The sequence below is a fragment of the Drosophila tropicalis genome, unplaced genomic scaffold (genome assembly GCF_018151085.1).
Source record: "Drosophila tropicalis isolate 14030-0801.00 unplaced genomic scaffold, ASM1815108v1 contig_845, whole genome shotgun sequence".
Classification (NCBI taxonomy): Eukaryota; Metazoa; Arthropoda; class Insecta; order Diptera; family Drosophilidae; genus Drosophila; species Drosophila tropicalis.
In genome coordinates this window covers 7,133,917-7,153,641 of record NW_027173338.1, presented here as the reverse complement: position 1 = coordinate 7,153,641, position 19,725 = coordinate 7,133,917, and the positions used below count along the sequence as shown (strand labels likewise).

Genomic DNA, 19,725 nt, shown 5'->3' with positions numbered 1-19,725 from the left:
ACTGCAAAAAATTGTTTGCCCTTATATAAGCTTAATTAAAATAAACATTTTTTTTTTAACGGCAATGGTTTTCTCTTTCTTTGTTTTTGTATTATCTTTATATATGTGGGGATACATACATTTCAATATTTTTCATTTAGCCATTTAAAAAAATGAAAGCAATAATTGAAAGTTTTTAGCTTAAACATAAACATGTAATAATAAGTATATAGAAAGAGCACATTTATACATATCATTTAGCATTTGATTTTGTGTTTTTTTTTTTTTTTGTAAATTTTAGTTTAATTTTTTTTTGTTCAGCAAAACAAAATTTGATTAAGCTAAGTTTTATTTTGTTTTTAGGCGAGGGGGCATAAAGAGGGTCTGGCTGCACTTTTGTTCAGTTATTGTATACATATAGATGTAGAGATTTGTTTTGTATATAGTGTATATATATAGATCTATGTATATAACAGGCTTAAATACACACACAAAAATATTGGAGTCCTTTAACGTGTGAGATGATATCGTATAAGTTTACATAAAAAATTGTTTACATATAGTTGGTATATATATATGTATCTCTCTATATATATTGTTGTTCAAGTCTCAGGTGTTTAGTTTAGGTCTTATTATTGATTTGTGGATTGATTTCAAGTTCAATTGTACTTTATAAGAAGTTGGCTTTTGTTTCATTTTTGCTGTGGGCTAGTCTAGATGTCTTTTTTACTTTGTCGTATTGCATTTTGTCTTTTTTGCTTTGGGGGGAAATTAAAGGGGAAGTGGGGGAAATAAATAGCATCTTTATTGTTTTCCTTCTTTTAGTTTTGTTTGTATTCGATTGAAAGAAAATTAAAGATCCCCGCTAGATCTTATACAACTAAATATTTGGAATTGGAGCGAAGGTAAATTTTAAAATTACAAACTAAGTATACATAAATGGAATTACGTTGCTCTAACTCATGCTGTTGCCATTTTGTGCTGGGCTAAGAAGCAACATTTTGCGCTTAAATGCCGACGAGAAGTCTTCAAAAGATTTGCATTAGGTTTTTGTCTTTTTCGTTTTTGATTTGTCAGTTTTGTTTTTGAGTCTGCTGGTTTTTTTTTTTTTTTTTTTTTGGTCTGCCTGCAGACATACATATAAATTTTGTGTATATCTTTAGTTTTCTTTTAGTTCATGTTTGTGAAAAGGCAACAACAGGACGTGGAGGTTGGTTTATGAAAATGTTTTACACAGAATTTTTGCTAAATTAAAATTAATTCGCAAGACATTATACATATACAATATACATATATAATATATATAAAGACAAGGTGATAATGAAAATAAAGGGTAAGGGATTTAAAACTAAAATTATAAGACACTTAACATCTAGAATATACGTGACACAATTGTGGGATTTATCATTAATATATATACGATATATATATATATATCGGTATATATATATTGTTTCTCTGGAGACAGTTACTGAACCTCAATCAATGGGTGGATGGATGAATGTACGGGTGGATTGGCGCATATATATGTATGTATAGGTGTGTGTGAGTGTGAGTGAGAGTGTGATCCTTTGCTGATGATATCGAAACCACAACCATTAACAAATTTTGGCATCTATATAATGCTGAAAGAAATAAAACAAATTGTTTCATTAATATTTATAAAGATTTTGAAAAGTTTTTATACCTTTGCAAACATTTTTTTAAGAATTTCATTCAATGGAAATGTTTACTTTGTTCAGAATGATAAGTATTTGATCTTTTAGTTTTTCAATCAAGAAAATTTAGACATTAAAACTTGGCACAAATATATATTTTAATCGTTTGATCTGAAATCAAAGCTTAAAATGAATTTGAAAATAAATAACATTGTGTGGATTGTTAAAAAAAAAAAAATAATAATATAATAACCAATGATTAAGTTATTAAGTTTCTTATGAAATTTTTTTGGGAAGTTGTAGAAAAAGTTGACAAATTTTCGAAAAGATCGATCCACTTTGACTCCAATATAAAAAATTATCTAATTGAACTACATTCGAATGGTTGCAAAGGTTATAAAACTTGTATAATTTTAAAACTATTTCATTTTTATACTCACAACTAATTAAATTAACATTTAGTAGTTAAAACAGCACAGTTTGATTTTGTTTTTCCTTTTCTGGGTCTTATTGATTCATGGGTGGCATGGGGCACTTGGTGCTATCCATAAAATTTGGCGGTCCACCTGTTGAGAGAAAGTGAAAAATATATAGTTAAATGATATTAAAGAAAATAATTTTCTGTGGGACCTATATAAAATACAGGCAAATGCCTGATCAGCTTTTATCGGTAATTCAAACTTTTAATATATATTATATTCTTAGATACGCTTAAACAATGCTAAGATCTCTGCCTAACTGCCTCAAATGCATATAATTTTTCTTTACTAAGATAAAAGTTTTTGCTGTAGTTCAACTTTAAATTCTATCTGCTAGAAAATATCATATTCAACAAACAGAAAATTTAATCAAATTTCCCACCCTATCAAATTGAAAATATTGTGAATTTCCTGCATTGCATTTCCGTGGATGGCCATGATCTGTTGATGGCGGTATCTTGGCTATCTTCATTGGCTGGCCTGGCTCTTACCATGATGGTGATTGAGATGCCTATTTCCAGAATTGCTATGATGATGATTATATAGACTGGCCAATGGTGGCACATTATAAGGCGGTGGCGGTGGTGGAGGCATGACCAGAGATTGTTGTTGCTGCTGCTGTTGTTGTTGTTGTTGCTGTTGACTGCGCATATGCAAATATGTAGCTGGCGGTGGCGGTGCAGAAAGCTGTATGGTTGCTGTTGTTGTTGTTGTTATTATTGCTGGTGGTGGTGTGGGTGTGCTTGGTGGTGTATTTGTGCTATGACATGGACTATTTAAATTGCGTGTAACTGCATTATTGGAAATCTGTTGTAGAAGTCGACAATCTGCTGCTGTATAAACTGGTGGTGATGGTTCATTATTATGTTGTTGTTGCTGCTGCTGTTGTTGTTGTTGATATTGCAAATGATGATGCAGCTGCTGCTGCTGCTGCTGATGATGATGATGGGCATAGGAGCCATGTCCACTGTCGCACGATGAAACGGAACCTGTTTGATAGTGTATAGTCGTTTGCAAAGATAGGATAGAGAGCATAAAAACAGAGCGTAAAAGATAGTCTTTGTGTGTGTGAGAGTGTGTGCCTGGGTGTGCCACAGCTTTAAGGTGCTAGAGAGAGTGTAAGTGTAAGTGTGTGTGTGTTTGTAAATGTATAAGAACCAATAACCACTTATAAAATAATAAATCAGTAGTCCATATTAAGTATATGAAAAGAGAAAGCAATGGAAGGGAGAGACAGGAGCCCACCAACCAGCCAACCAATCAGCCAAGCCAATAACCAAACACCATAAAAATTTTCATCCAAATGCAGGAGAGGAATTTTGTTGATTGTCTAATAAAGCGCAACTAACCAATTCTCTAAATGATCTACTAAAATTTATTAATTGTCAACTAGTTTATTTAGCTCTAAGTCTATTAAAATGGCAAATGAGTTTTCGCCGAGCGAAACGTATTAAGAATTTCAATTGTTTTTTTTTTTTTTTGTTTTTAGTAGTAACTCAAAAAGCATTTGTTAACAGAAACTAAATTAAAATATTGGCAGATAAATAATTAAATTCCTCACTCACCGGAAGTCACGGATTTGCGCAAGGGTAAGTCACGAAATGTAGTCACACTACTGCTCTCCAGAGAGAGATCAACAGATGGTAGTGGCGGCGGCGGAGCTGGTGTATCCGAGTGCGATCGTTCATGTATGACACGAGAGGGCATTATGTTGCCTGCAAGTTAACGAGAGAAGAAGAAGGAAAGATTTAGTAAAGAATATATTGAAACAGTCTTTAGTTACTACTATTATTTTTAGATAGAAGTTTATATTAGGCGACTTTATGAATCTTAAGAATATGCCAAATGGGTGTAGGATAGAATTATATGGAACTTTTCCATTCTGTTTTCGCTTTATTCAGTTGTAACTCCCAACTAGTTAAGGCGGTAAAGAGTTTTTATCAAATGAACTAAACTTTAACTTTTAAAAAGAATCTTTTTCCTGTTAATAAAATTGAAAAGTTGGAAAGGGTTTGAATCCGGGATGCCTTGAAAGCTTCCAACTTATCATTCATTTATGTCATTCTAGCTCTCTTTTAAAATGCTTCAAATTTACTTGGAAAATGGAGATAATAGTAATTGGTTTAGTCTTGTCATGTCTTACCTCCCGATGCCAGACGTCGATGTGAACAGGGACTAGGACTTGGTGTGCATTGCGAGTTGGCCACACCGGCGGTGGCAGCTGCTGCCACAGTTCCGGCACCGGCAACGGGTCCACCATTGGCACTTGCTGCTGGCGTGCTGAAACCATGAGCTGCATGCATATGATGCAGAGGCGGTATGACGCCTGGCATGCCAGTGGAACCATGTCTGGGCATGAATGGCTGATGTGGTCGTATTTTGGAGGACTCCGAAAGAGATAGCATCTTCTTAACAGCTTGCGGTGAGGCGGTGCCGAATTTGGGGCCATTGTTATGCAATTGCCGACGCTGATGATCGCTGGTCGAGCTAGTTGAACTCGTGGTTGATAAGGTGGGTGAGCTGGGATGACGTTTTCGCAGCGACAGGGAGGAATTCGGCGCCGAGCTGGAAGAGGTGTGGGAATAGATGCTTAATTGATCGCCAGCATTGAGACTATTGCCACCGGCACCGCTTGCACTGCCACCGCTGCCGCCAATGCCAGAGGAACTGCCTCCGCCACCACTGCGATGGGAGGTATTCCCGTGTGATATGCTGCCCGAGTAGGTTGAGCCATGGGCTGGTTCACATTCCAGTGAGAGTTTATGCAGTAGATCCTCGTCACTCAGAATCTTAAGGCTATTCAAATAAGCCTTGACGCGACGCACCATTTGAGCCTCTTCAAACATTTTCTTGGGATTTGGAGCAGCTGTCGACTTTTTCCTTCTCTTAATGGTGGCCTGTCCCGCATTGGCCGCAATGACCGAGCCAGCGGCGGCATTCGATTGCGACGAGGACATTTGATTAAGCGAAAACAGAGCATTCGATGGCGATTGTCCTTTGAGCTCCAGAATGGCCAACAAATCATACGGGGAACTGCACATATGCGTTAGCAATCGAACTTCCTTCGAAAGCATACGCAATTTCTCGAAATTGATCAACCCGTCGATTCGTGTATCATTACCCAAATGTATAAAAGTCAAATCCTTTTTCACAATCGGATAGAAGGGTATGATGGGATGTTGGGCCAACAGTTCGGCGGATACCAATTGGCGATATTTGCTCATATTACGCGATGGATCCATTAGATCTTGCAGATCATTGAACAATCGCTGATATTTCGATGGCAATTTCTCCCAGGTGAGACGTAACCTGGACACTGCACCATGTCCCAGGCCCGAAATGATGGCAAACATTGAATTGAAGTTCCGACACTCTTTGCAATGACGAGCAATCTTAATGAATTGCTTCACAATCTTCATGCGTCGCACGATATTGTGTTCGGCACAGATCTCACTGACCACCCAAAACATTTCGCGATTGACCAGCTCGGAGAATTTACTCAACATTGGCACACCATATTTCGATTGCAGCTCAAAGAGTTCATCGATATATTCGGTTGATTCGATTTGTCGGAAATTCGAGAAATCCTGCAGAGTTAATTGTATGGCCAATTCATAGGCATTCAATTGCAAGAAATAGACACCCGATTCGCGTACCAGTTCCAAGGCCAATTCATCGGGGACCAAAGGTTCGGTACTATCATTCAATTTCAAATAATAACGTGCTGCAAAACTAATGCGTTCCGCTAGATTTTGCAACTGATCGGGCAGACGACGCTGCTTTACCATGCCACCTTCGCCCACACTCACTTCGCAGAGTGAGAAATTCGAGCTGGGATCATGGATGCCAAATTCCTGCAATGTCAACATGACTACCTCGTGAGCTGTTGTCTCCTTGTAGATCAATACATATTTGCAGGTCTGATCCGCCTTGTAGACTTTCAAGACATGCTCCGGATAATCGGGCAGCAGGTGGGATTGGGTTGAATTCGTGGTCAATGTGGATGCAGCCGACGGTCGGTGAAGGTGGGCACCCAAATAGTTGACTTGCAATTGTATGCCACCTGCCGCATTAGAGGATCCCCCACCGCCGCCTCCTCCCTCATTATTATCATAGTTTAGGCTTGTTAAATCCGGATTCGATTGCGATTGATAGAGTCTTGAGGAGGAGCTTATACCCGTGGCACAACCATTGATAGAAGATTGTGTTGAACTGCTGCCTGAACTGGCATTTGATAATTTGGTTTTAGGTTCATTTAACAAGGCATCGGAGGAATCGTTTAGGCTGCCCACATGATGTTGCTTATTGAGTAGATTGATTTTGGCCAAGGCGTTCTTTAGTCTTCTCTTTGGAGCTAAAGTCATGAAGCCTCCACCCTTTGTATCCTGCTGGTCACCACCAGATGAATTGGAGCCGCCTCCCTTTTTGGCTGAGTTTGTGTTGACACTTTGCAGCAATTGTTGCATAAAATTGGAGGCCATACTTCCGCCTCCTCCTCCACCACTGCCGACAGGCGGTGTCTGCGGCGGGGCACAATCTGGTTGATCTGTTAGTAGCATATCTACAGAACTTAAACGTACCATATGGGCACGATTTGTGGCATTGGTTAATTCATCCGTCGTACTATCAGAACGTCCATGCAATTTGGCTATATCATTCGCACAAATCCGTCGCGGACTACGCAAAGATTTAAAGCTGCCGCTGCCCGAGGAAATGCCTCCAGAGCCGCCCGTTCCGCCATTACTACCATTGCCATGTTCGATGGCCTGCATTATCTCCTTGAAACCCAATAGATTGCTTTTCACATTGATACTCAAGTGAGTGGTGCCAGTTAGAATTTCCATGGCCCGTTTACTGGTCACATGATCCAAAGATTGACCATTCACCTCATGGATTTGATCGCCACGCTTTAAACCCACATCTTGGGCCTTTGAGTTGGGCTCTACATGGGATATATAAATTCCTACTGAGGCATTTCCTGTGGCCGCTGCCACGCCTCTTAATTCATAGCCGCCAATTATTTGAAAATTTAATGCCTCATCACGAGAAGATCGGGTTAGAGTGCAGCTACGCATCCTAGCTTTGGCCGCACAAGCTATATGAAGTAATCTCAATTGACTGAGCAACTTTTTGCGTTCCAGTCCAGCTTCGAAGATTTCCAGAAACTCCATCATTTCATGATCTGCTTCGAAATCGGTGAAGTGATTGTTAACCCAAAGGAGTACAACTCGTGTGACACGATCTCTTAGCTCTTGACTTTTGTGCGAATCCACTTGCTCGAGATCGAACCAATGCAATAGCTTGCTAGTCACCTCTTGTGGATTGTGTATAAAGATGCGATGGGTTAGCAGGAAATCCTCTACATATGTGGGATCCGTCATAGAATTCTCTTCGACCAGCTGTTGCAGTAATCTTTCCGGTGTCCCACGAATCACAACGTGTCCTCGCTTTGTATTGAGCGAGGCTGCTGATATAGCCGCAGCAGTGGCAGCTGATCCTCCTCCTCCGGCTCCGACAGATCCAGCTGTTGCTCCACTTTCCGTCCCACTGCCGCCAATTGAGCGCAATTCGGTGACCATTACAATTCTGCCCTGTTCATCCTCATGTCGCCGTGTATTCTCCTCACCCTGATGTTGAATGCGATAGTAATCCGTTTGGGTTATGCATACAAATTGACAATCATCACATTTCGTACGCATCACTCCACGATGGTATAGCTTATCCATGGTGGGCAATATGCCAAATGAATCACCCATTTGCAGTTCTTCTCTCGTGCCATTGGCATGCTCAATTTCGACAGCTCCATTAATCAGTACTGACCACGAATCCAACTCTTCGCCATCGGACATGACCACTGTGCCGGCTTTGTCGACCACAGCGAAGACCATAACCGAGCACAAAGCTCGCCTCACGGCCAACGTTATGTTTGTAAAGGCCTTCAGACCTTGAGTAAACTCCAACAGAATTTCCACATCGTCTTCGCTGCGCTCTGAGGGATCCTTTTCCAGACAATCACGCACTGCATCACGCACATTAAGACTCTGTGGATAAGAAAAAGAGAATATAATTACATCTCTTTCGGAACAAAACAATCTCTTTTAAAACTCAATTACAAATAATTCTGACTACACTTTTAGATAAACTTTAAGCTCTAAATTTGTAGATGCTATCTCAACAGATAATATCAATAACATCAAATCGATGTTTATTCAGCATGTAATCAAGAAGTTTTAAGAGGGAGAGAGAGAGATTTATACTCCGATATGACCATAACTCACATCCATACTCTCTGCAAGATCCTCCTCATCGGAATCGACTACCGACTCGACAAGGCCGGAGAGATCAATCTCTTCGGCCTCCAGAGATGAGCCATAAACAGAGGCCATTGTATCGCTGCCGCTGTATGCTGAACTAGTATCACTTGAATGTGAACCACGATTGCATTTTTGATGTAATTCCGGTCGATTGATTGTTGAACCGCCGCCAGTCCCAGTACTGGCTGTGTTTGTGGGTGGATATTGCTAAATTGGAATAAAAGAGACGGTGGAGTCTATGTAAATTGGCTGACAATAGGAGAAAAATGTGCATTGCTACTCACATGATGTCTGATATGATGATAGGGATCCATTAGGCGATGCTACGGCATGTCAGCCCCCCTTCCAGTTGATATGTCTGAGTGTGTGTGTGTGCTTACAAAGTGAACTTTAGACCTTAATGAGGACTAAGAATGATCTGAAAGAAGAGGAAATTATGTATTAGTTGATAAGTCATGGTTATTATTATTTTTTTTTTTTACTTTCAAGCATTAAAAAATTCTTTTCTCTAATCTGATTGTTCATATTTAGCTTGTGTTTTCTTTAAGTTCTCTAATTAAATGTCCTAGTAAAACATATAAACAAATAATATGTAAATGACGAATTGTTTTTATAAATAAATGTCTGGAATTTTATGAGAAAATTTCTGTTAAACTTTATCCACATTTGTATATTTAATAAATATTGTTTCTCTAATTTTTCCCATTTACTAATAAATATCTTTAATGACATCTTTAAAATGTATCAAAATGCATATTTTAAAATTAGCTTAAATACAGTGGGAGTCCAATAATTTATGCTAATTACAATGAAAATACACTTATTCAGTGCTTAGGGGGTTTTACAGATTTCTTTTCTGATATAAAAAATATAATATTAATTTATGGGTAAATGACAAAATCAATTGAGTTATCTTAACATTCAAATACTAAGCCATTAAAAGATAATTATCTAAATTTTGGTTTTTTGAATAAAGAGATGTGGGAGTTACTCGATTCAAATGGAAAATCTGTAATCATTTGCTAGTGTGCAGGAATTCGTTAAAAGCTATCCCAATAAGTGAATCTGTGATAAGAATATATCATTTGAAAACTTTGAATACTCCAATTACTAAGCAATTAAAATGTGGTTCTCGAAGAAGTTATTTAACTCGAATATAAATTCAGTTTCAATGAATTCCTTTCAAAGCTTACTAAATACAAGTAATTTTTGAATTTGTATTTAATTTTGTTCGTTTTTTACTCGTTTGTCTCAACAATTTCATTCGTTTCTCGTTTGCTACTCTATTGAGTCGAGCATTTAACTCATGAATGAATTTGACTACTGCATCAGCATTTTGTAAATATTCAAATCATTTTAGTTTTTAGTCTCATTAATTCAATTTATTATGTCAATTTAAATGCATTTATGCAGTTGTCGTTTTATGAGTTCATTTTAGTGTAACTTTCAGTTTATTGAGTTTAATATTAAAGAATTTTTTATTGTATACATATGTAGAGAGCTAATCTCATATTCAAGTTCATTGTTCATTTTTATTACTTGTGATTAATTCACGCGTCATTCATGTGGTTAATATTATGTATATTTCTGCTTTTTCATGTTAATGAATGAATTAATCAGATATTATTAATGTAACTTTTAAACGAAATTCAATGAATTAATGTAAGTTTGTTACCAGCCTAGTTTAGTAGTTGATAGAAATAAATATACTTATGTATACATATAATTACTAACAAAAAGAAATTCAAACTTTAGATAGTTTTGAGTATTTTAAATTAAAGAGAGAGTCAAGTTTCTTATCAATTTTACTTGAATTCATAAAATTGTCTTACTATTTCATTCTTCTTCAACAAAAAAAGTTTCCCTTTTTAGATATAAATACTTAAGTATTATTAATGCATTAAGAAACAAATGAATTAAACAATTTTTTTAAATAACTGGAAAAGTGATTAATAATGTCTTAAAACTTTATTTTATTTTAAGATTTCATTTATTAAATCTGTAGACAAGATCTTCAGGTAATTAATTGATAAACAAAAAAAGACACAAGAAGAAGATAAGTCAACAATAAATTTTGCAAAAGAAATATATGTATATCTGTGAGATTATATTGGTCAATGTTTTATTTTGCTTTTGTTTTACTTTATCTCTGTTGTTATTTTTTGCGGTTGTTTTTGCTTGTAACACACTTTCATTTTTAGCAACAACAACAACAGCGGCAAACAAAAACAATGCCAGCCAATAAATTAAGTTAAACAAAACCGAAATAAAAAACAACAACAAAAATTCTCATGCAATTTGAAAAGGCAGCGCTGTCGCTGTCGCTGCTAACGCCAACGCAGGCGGCGTAGAAGACAACAAAAAAAAAAAAAAAAAAAAAAAAAAACACACACAACACACTGTGGTGTGTGGGAGCCAAAAGCAGACACACACACACACAAACACAGACACGGTATGTTTTTCTAGTATTGGTAAGCTTGATTGTTTTGTGTGTGTATATGTGCGTGTGTGTGTGTGTGTGACGGGGGCGAAGCGACACAGAAAAAAAAAAACGAAAATGAAAATTGTAGGCGACAACTTCCGTTCGCTGCTGGATAAGGCAATAATAATAATAATAAGAGCATTGCAAAATCAAAGTGTAATAAATAAAACACACTTGGCACACACACACACACTCTCACTCAGAGACAGATACGCACACATACAGTTGCAGAGTTAGCCACACAGACACTAAATATGGGCGTGTTTGTACAGTTCAATGCGTTTCAGCTCTAGAGAGCTCAACCCCCTTCCCTTTTGCCCATATATGTATATATATGAATGCACCGCTTCCTTTCCTTTTGCTTTGGGCTTATAAATATTTTTGCACTTTTTCTAATTATACGCACTTTTTGTTCTTGTTGTTATTGATGATGCTGCTGCGTTAACTCTCGTTGCCCTTTTTTGTTATGGTTGTTGTTGGTTGTGCTGTTGCTCTTTGGTCATAAAGAAATTTTTTTTTAGCCAGCGTGTTGTGTGTGTATGTGTGAGTGTGTGTGTATTGGTATTGAGTTGCGCATTGTTGGAATTTCTTTTTCTTTTCACTCAACACACACACACGCGCCCGCTTATTTACATAAACATAAATCGGTAAACTGTTTCGTTTCTCTCTTGCTCACTATTTTGTGTAAATTTTATATTATTTAACGCACTCAATAATTATATTTTTATTTATTTTATTGCACTTTATTTAGCTTGCAAATTGGAGAGAAAAGTTGACCGACGCACAAATGAGTTAACAGACTCGGTTATGCGTTAACAGACTCGATGAGCCGATAACAGCAGCTGTAAATTAACAGACTCAACATAGTGAGCAATGTTAACTCACGAACTCCATGCAACCGTCGGTTGGAGTTGCACTCACCATGTTTGAGTTGCACTCATCGGTTCAACTCAAGTTACTACAACAAACTTTATTAAGACCCCCATTTGGGGCTCTGCTCTATGTATATTGCTGAATAGTGTTGAGATCGTGGGTGAAGGTCTTCGCTATTTTGAGGGCTTCCCCCGTCTGTATTTTTAAACAAGCGATTTCTTGACATTTTCAGACCTACCACGTACATTTGCAAACCAATCCTGATCTTCTGCACCGCCTCCAATAGAGACAATGCCAGACGGGTGATTTCTCTTGCATGCTGGATACCGTTTCGATGAGTATTTTTTTGCAATCTATTTGAAAATTTATTTTCTTGGAAGTTCTTATCTTTCAATTGCTAGCTCTTCCTGTTAAAAGTGTTTCCTTTCCCCATTTAGAAGTGATCTTATACAGTATCTTTGTCGTTTTCAAAGGAAAAACAGCTTTTTACATTTTTTCTTCTCTTCGTGATAGTCTCGCGCCCGCTCCTCGACAAGTTCATCCATATAATTGGCGTAATCTTCCATCCGTTTTAACAAAGCTTCCATACTTTTGGGCAACTCTAAAAGTCTCTTTTCTTTTGATATATGTACATATGTATGTATGTAGTTTTCCATCGGAATTTTTGAAAATATAAATTAATAAATAATATATTTCATTTAAAAATGTTTTGATAAATTATAACTGTTTAACCTTACCATTTAGATATTAAATTGACGAACAGTTAAACAATTAAAGGCCTAAAGAACTTCAATAGTTCTATCTTAAAAATTAGAAATTTCTTCAGCAATTCATGTTAAGTTGTCTGAAACGGCGAGGTGTATTACCTGTCTGGTAGTCCAAATCAATCATTTTTCACTTTCATCCCTTTAATTGAAACATCTGGCCCATTCCAGAAAGAAAAAAACTAAGGACTACTTCTTTGCTGCTCCCAAAAAAAAGAACTCTGAAAAAAGGAGCAAACGAAAAGTGTCCACCGAAAACACAAACAAATTTTTATTGAAAGTAGTGAGCCTCATGGGAGTTAACCCCCACGACTGAGATGAGGGGCAAGGGCATGGGGACATAGGGCTTTGGGCTGTGTACCAATTTCAATAAGCTGCCTCTTCGTCTTAATGCAAAGCAAGCGACTTAAATGCATGTTTGAGCCATTATTGATGACCTTAAGAGCGAGGAGAGCGGCCGGCAAACCCAACCCGGTCCAACCCCAGATAACCTTACGACCACTCCTCCTCCCACTCCATAGCATAACCAAAACATATTTGCGGCTTGCTGCCAAGACCCACGCACAAGGGTGTGAAACTAGCGCATCGAATGACGGGTCTAAGCGGAAATGAGGGGAATGCGAACTTTGTTGCCTGCTTGGCTGGAAGGGTGCAAAAGGACGAGGACACGTGGCTTAGAAGAATGCGGCATAGCAAAGAAGCAAAAAATAATAAACATAAAAAAGAAACGAAAGAAAAATACAAACGCAAATCCTTAAGGCGCAGTGGGCTAGTTTTTTCTTTATCCTTTTTGACTCCCCCATGAACTCTCCTCAGTTGCTGATGACTTCAGAATCCCCAAGGTGTTCCGCAAATGCAACGCGACATGGCTTACCCACTGACATCCTCTGCATTTTTATGGCTTTCTGTTTGAAAATATTACATTTTCCAATGGTTTTCCTTTCTTTCTCCACTAAAGCGCTTAAACATGAATGAATAACCAATCTAATTTCAATAACGCTTTAAGATTTACAATAAATCTTCTATCTATAAATAACATTAAACATATATTCACATGTTTCTTTGTAAATCGAAGAAGGATGCATTATGTTAAGATATTTGATACATAAGATTCCGTTAGCCATTAAGAAGTAACATAAAATTGTAATCACCTTTTAAAAGGACTTTCTTAAAGGTCTAATCTTGGTCAAAGTCTTTTACAATTTCTAAATAGACTTCCCGCTGTCTCAAAACACTTTATAAAATCCTATAATTACTTCATAGGTAGATTAGTAAATCTCTCCCCTTGACCTCTCCGAATCCGTCGTAATCTTTGTGGTTCATTAAGATGGCCGTTGACTTCTTTTGCAGATGTTGCATGATGAAAAGTTAACCACTAAAGCATTTTCAGTGTCTTGGTTTAGGTTTCTGTATTAGGCTCTTTTTTTAAGTTAAAAAGTTAATTTCGGACTGCTTATTGCATACTTTTGGGAGCGCAATTTCAAGATTTAATAATTTTACCAAATTGTTGACCCAATTCAATTTGGAATGTTCGCACAGATGATTGCAATTATCCAATTTAGGAATCTGAAAAGATTTAACTATCCTATAGTTTTACGTTATGACAAATTTCTAAACAATTTGAAAGGACATTTGAGTGTAAAGTGATAGCAGTTCCATATGAGTTGGCCAATTTATTCATTGAAACTGCCTAGCATTCCCCCACCCCGTTCTGTTTTCCCTAACCCTTGGCTACTTCATTCATCCCTTTTGGCATTTGTTTTTGTTTTTCTAACCTAACCTAAATCTCTGAGCGCATTTGTTGCTGCCGGCATTTCATTTCTTTTTCATCTCTTTCTTGTATTGCTTCTGTCTCGCTTTTTGCTCTTTTGGTTCTGGGCTTTCCTTTTCTGGCCTTTCTGGCGCTTTGTTGTTGTTGCTTTTGTTTTCGTTTGCTTACAATAAAAATCAAAGATTGCGTCTGGGATTTTGTTTTCGCAAAACCTTAAAAAGAAAACCAAGTCAAATAAGCACACACACCGCCTCGAGGGACCCTCGGAAAGGGTCCGAGTCGAAGGAGGATGCGAAGCAACTTTCCTTTGGTTTATATTTGCTTTAGTTGCACAAATAATAACTTATTGATTTATATGGCAACTTTAAATTCTAGTAAATATATATATAAAAATTTCCTCACACTTTGCCACATCTTTTCCAATTAGCTACAGAAACAATAGCAAAATAGAAACAGAGAGAGAGAGAGAGAGAACAGATGAGGGAAAATGCGTGGAAATCCCAAGGAAAAACCACACAAATAATTACGTTTTGGGCCACCGAAACACAGCTGGAGGCGAGACAGGACAGGACAGAACAGGACAGGACAGGAAAGAAGTGAACTAAACGAAATGTAACGGTACAATGCTGAGTAGAAGAAGAAGAAGAAGAACGAGAAGAAGCAAAAGAAGAACCGTTATAACAATGCTAAAAGGAAGAAGTAGTAAAAATGTGTAACTTCCGTTGGAGGATTAAATGTCTGTGTTTGTGTGTGTGTGTGCGAATGTGCGGATGTCAAATTGGCACCAGAGATACAGGGAACAAATAGAAATGGCAATAACAGGCCAAAGAGGGATGCGGGTGGCTACAAGAGAAGAAGAAGGCGAAGAAGCAGCCAAAGCAACATAACCAAGAAATGGCAAATCTGTCTGTAATTGAGCTTGAGAGTCGCAGCTGTTTGGCGGATTTAACAATGCGTTGATGATGAGCCCGGGCTACTGGGCCCAACTAAAGCCCCTTACAATCCGCCCCGATACCCGCCACCCGCCACCAACCCTCTAACCAACATCCTTCCTCTCTCCCCAGAAAAGGCAAACAAATTCACAGTGGGCTACTATTGAAAATAAAGGTAGATGGATAAGTGCAAATAAGTGCAAGTTGCTTTTAAACAAGTTTTTTAATGGCATATGCTCCCTAAAGTATGCACTTGGCTGTCCAAAATGCTGTATTATCAAACAATTTTGAGTTTTTGAAATGTTGTCTCCCGTTTAACAGCTCTTAACAGTTTCGTTATAATCTTACTTTCATATTACTTTTAAGTATGTAGTCTTTCCAAAAACTTTGAAAATACTTTTTCTCAGTTTCAAACAAAATCTGTTCTGGTAAATTTAGTTTTGAAAGTGTCTAAAGGATTAAGAAAAAAGAATTTAAATGTTAAATTAGATAAAACTTTAAGTTTTTTACACGAAAGTTAAGAATTCTGTTGGCGTTTTCCATTTTTACTGGTTTTTGTACCACTGTGCAATGCCTCTGGTAGCAATTTGAATTAATAAGTTTATTATTTTCTATTTTGCCGTATTCTCGTCGCACTTTTGCCCGGTGTTGGTACGACATAAGCAGCGGATTTGTATTTTATGTTATTTAATTTGTTCCGACTTCAGTGAAACAGAAGGCATGGAGAGAGAGAGAGGAGAAGAGGGAGAAGGTGTGACTGGGAGTCAGGTGCTGTTTTTGGGGCCAAGGATTTGTCGTCCTCGAAGGCTGGTCGGTTGGTTGGCTGGTTGGTTGGTTGGTTGGACTCATCTGTTGGCCTGCTCACAGCGGCTCAAAGTCTCATTTAGTTTTAAGGATTTCACCCAAAGCGAGAGAGAGAGAGAGAGAGAGGAACACACACAGAAAGGACGAAGTCATTTGCCTTCTCAAATCCCAAACACAGAACCGACATGAAAATTAAAAAGAATTTTTTGCGTTTTTGTTTATTTTCGCTTTAAGTGTACTTAAGATTGTTTATTTGACTTTTTTCTTTTTCTTATTTTTCATTTCATGCTGCAGATTTCTTAAGCATCAAATTTAAATTTGTTTATTTCATAATTTGTCATTTTGAATGCGCTTACATAACTAAATGTTCATTTTTCATTTCAGTTTTTCTTACGATTTCCTTTTATTTTTCTGAATTTTTAAACATGATTGTGCTCAACGTTTTTTTTTTTTTGTTTCCATATTTTCTTAGCTTTTCTCCAAAAGACAGAAAAAAAATAATTCTGAATAATAAAATTTAAATTTAAACATTTTTTCGTTGCAAGTGAAACGGTTTTTATTATTATTATTTTTTTGTTTGTTTTTTCCATCAAGTTGAATTTAAATTGTTGCAAAATTACTTAAATTGAATACATATATGTAAGTGACTTTTTTTTATTCCAAAAATCGTCTTTGGAATGTTGATAATTAATATTCATATTAAATTTGAAATTATTTATGCTATATTTTATATTTAAGTTTTCATATTTTTTTTTTTTTGTTTTTCATGTGACTACAGCGAAACCTTTTTAAAGCTTTTGAAACAAAGTTTATTTTTAGAATTTTTTTTTTTTTATTTGTTTAAATGAGAAATGAAAATGAAAATTAGCAGAGAAAAAGGCACAGGGGGGAAAAGTTTATAAATAAAAACAAATAATCAGAGAAGAGATTTTCTTTAAGTTTTCATTTTCGGTTTGATATGCGTCTAATTGACATTTGTTTTTTTTTTTTTTTTTCTTTACTTTAGACTTGAAATGATAAGGTTTAGTTGGCTTAATTAGCTATTTACTTAAGCAGTCTAAAAATGTTGTTAATTTTTTTTTTTTTGCTCCAGAAAAACATTTATTGTCGAAATTATATGCAGGTTGTCAATTTTGAGAGGATTACTACAGGTTGTCAAATATATATATATATATATATTTATGTATATATATAGAATTATTGGTATGTATAAATATATAGATTCAATCTTCATTTTCTTCACATATGTATGTACAAACATTGAAAGCAAAAATTATATTCAAGTTTAATTACAGATATAGTTAGATATATATATATATATATATATTCAGATCCATACATTTACATATATATATATATATAGAGTTTTCAGTATAGAGAGAGAGACAGAGAGCATTCAGGTGGAGGAGCGATAGGTACACACATATGTCAATGTTGTTGATACTTTTCGATTAATTTTCAATTCTATTTAATAGAATACACATATAGTACGTTTAACTACAAATACTTATGATATTTGTTGAAATCAAATTGGAATTATCTAATCCAAAATCTCTCTATGTGAATATGTTTGTAAGTATATACAGTTTCAATTACTGAGTACGTGTTAGTTGTAAGCTATTGACTCGAACTGGAACTTAAGTGCTAGGCTAACTTTAAGCATTACCTGTGTCTTACCATTCAAAATGAACCACTTATCGATCTATCGATATTTTTTCTTTTTTGTTTTTGTCTAAAGAAAATTACTCTAACCAAAAGTTGTTGCAATAAGTTCTTATCTTTATCCTATACGTTATATGGCCATAAGTTTTCATTGTCTCTCAATGAACTAAAAAGAAATTAAATGTTGATTACTTTTTTTCTCAAATGGAACTAAAAATTAAATTTTCATATTTTCTTCCATTTCTTTAAATAATTGTTATATTTTTTATCAACATTTCAAAAAATGGCAAAATTTATTGATTTTCATTTAACTTAATAAATATATATTTTTAAACATTTTCTTTCCCTTTTCTGCAGCAGAAAATAGATAAGCAAAAGGAATTAAACACCAAGACTTTGAAAAAAAAAAAATGTAAGTTGACTTATCGAAAGATATTAAACAAAAATAATTTAATTTAAATTTAACATGTTTTCCACAATTTTTAAATAGTCGATATAATAATATCATCTATCATCTAATCAGATCTAGTCCCATTTCATTTCGTTTTCCAAGCATCAATTTTGTTCATTTCATTTAAAAAATAAGTAAAATAAAGATCCAGTGAATTAAGTTTCCTTAAATTTAAAATAAAGTTTTGAATTGGTTTAAGGCTTACACACAAAAATAATTTTTAATATTGAGTAGTAGTTGATATTTTTTACTAACAGAGGCAAACTCTTTCGAAATCATAAATCATTTTTTTGTCCATTTCATAAATTGAAACCCAAGGAACATTAACAAAAGTTTCAAACTTTAAAAAACATAATAAGTTTTGAAAAAAAAAACTGAAAAATTAATACTTTTGACTACTGCACTTAAAAAATCAAAACAAATTTTTTGATATTTGCATTGATTTCTCAAGTTGTATTGCATAACACTTTTTATCGACTTTTTCAACTGTATAAAATTAGGTAATAGCATTTTTATATTATGATTGTATGTATTTTGAAATTTTATATTCAAATGGCATTTAATAAATTATGTTCTAAGACCTTTGCTTTGTTTTCTATCATGTTTGCTTCAAAAATGCAAAAATAATGAGCTTAAGTTGAATTTGTTACAAAAAAATAGTAAAAAATATTTAAATTCAAGGAAAGAAACATTTTAACCTTTTCCTTTAAAAAAAAAAATTTTAATTAAAAAACTAATGACCTAATTTCGTCATTTCTTGAACAAAACTTTTGATTAGAGTATCTTCAGCTATGACTAGCCATACAACTTTGTTTTTGTAGTGTATTGCAGTTCATTTTAAAAATGCATTTTCCATTTAAATGCATAAAATGCGCATAAATTGTTTGATTTTTCTTTTTTTTTTGTGTTTTTCTTTGTTGTTGTTTTGCTTATTTATAATATTTTTATATGTATGTATTTCAAATGTGTTACTAAAATCGTGTGGATTTCTTTTTATGTTTTATTTTTACATTTGCTGGTTTTTGTTTTGTTTTTTTTTTTTTTTTTTAGTTATTATGACTTCAATACATCAGCGTTTGTGTTTGGGGCTTAAAACCTAAATTCTTGCGCTGTAAAAACAAATGTATCTCCCGGAAATTGGGTCGAGTTGATTCGTTGCGTTGCCAACATTCGCACATGAGATCGTAAATTTCGCGCGGACAGTTGACTGGCATTGGCAAAAGTTCCTATAAAACATATATGTAAAACAGAAAAAAGGAAACACAACATAGAGATGAGATTTAATACGATATACAAGTACAAGTACACTCTTCCTTTTTTTTTTGTGTATATATTGAGATGTCAATGATAAACGACCAGGCGAGTGATTTTGCCATTTTACTTACATGCATTTTATCATCTTGATAGATATGTCCAATATTTTCAATAACATTCGCATCGCTCATATGCTCGTAGGGCTGTTCACGGGCAAAAGTCAATATCTCCCAAAGGGCAACGGCAAATGACCAGACATCCGATTTGGTTGTGAATTTACCCTGCAAACAGCAAATTCATCG

General features: G+C 35.3%; 2 protein-coding genes across 3 annotated transcripts in view; both read right to left on the bottom strand.

Moving 5' to 3' along the window:
- Positions 1-254: 254 nt before the first annotated feature.
- Positions 255-11,712, bottom strand: PDZ-GEF (PDZ domain-containing guanine nucleotide exchange factor). Of its 2 annotated transcripts, XM_068294174.1 has the most exons (8): positions 11,319-11,712; positions 8,715-8,848; positions 8,395-8,637; positions 4,260-8,157; positions 3,682-3,831; positions 2,608-3,105; positions 2,078-2,203; positions 255-1,604 (listed from the first exon to the last, which is right to left on the bottom strand). In XM_068294174.1, the coding sequence occupies exons 2-7, from the start codon at positions 8,742-8,744 to the stop codon at positions 2,145-2,147; spliced, it is 4,878 nt and encodes a 1,625-aa protein (XP_068150275.1). In that variant the 5' UTR covers positions 8,745-8,848; positions 11,319-11,712; the 3' UTR covers positions 255-1,604; positions 2,078-2,144. The 2 variants fall into 2 exon arrangements, with proteins under 2 accessions (XP_068150275.1, XP_068150276.1); XM_068294175.1 differs by lacking the exon at positions 2,608-3,105.
- Positions 11,713-19,066: 7,354 nt separating this feature from the next.
- Positions 19,067-19,725, bottom strand: part of Ddr (discoidin domain-containing receptor 2) — a 169,526-nt gene continuing 168,867 nt past the window's right edge. The window contains exons 17-18 of the mRNA XM_068294642.1: positions 19,555-19,704; positions 19,067-19,395 (exon numbers count right to left, since the gene is read on the bottom strand). Coding sequence (XP_068150743.1) covers positions 19,231-19,395; positions 19,555-19,704 — 315 coding nt within the window. The 3' untranslated portion in view covers positions 19,067-19,230. The remainder of the gene's footprint in view (positions 19,396-19,554; positions 19,705-19,725) is intronic.

Coding starts and splice junctions, on each gene's coding strand:
- PDZ-GEF (XM_068294174.1), bottom strand. CDS start 8,744: ATGGATCCCTATCATCATATCAGACATCAT. Junction 3,106..3,681: donor GCGCAAATCCGTGACTTCCG/GTGAGTGAGGAA, acceptor ACTATCAAACAG/GTTCCGTTTCATCGTGCGAC. Junction 2,204..2,607: donor GCATCTCAATCACCATCATG/GTAAGAGCCAGG, acceptor TTCTCTCAACAG/GTGGACCGCCAAATTTTATG.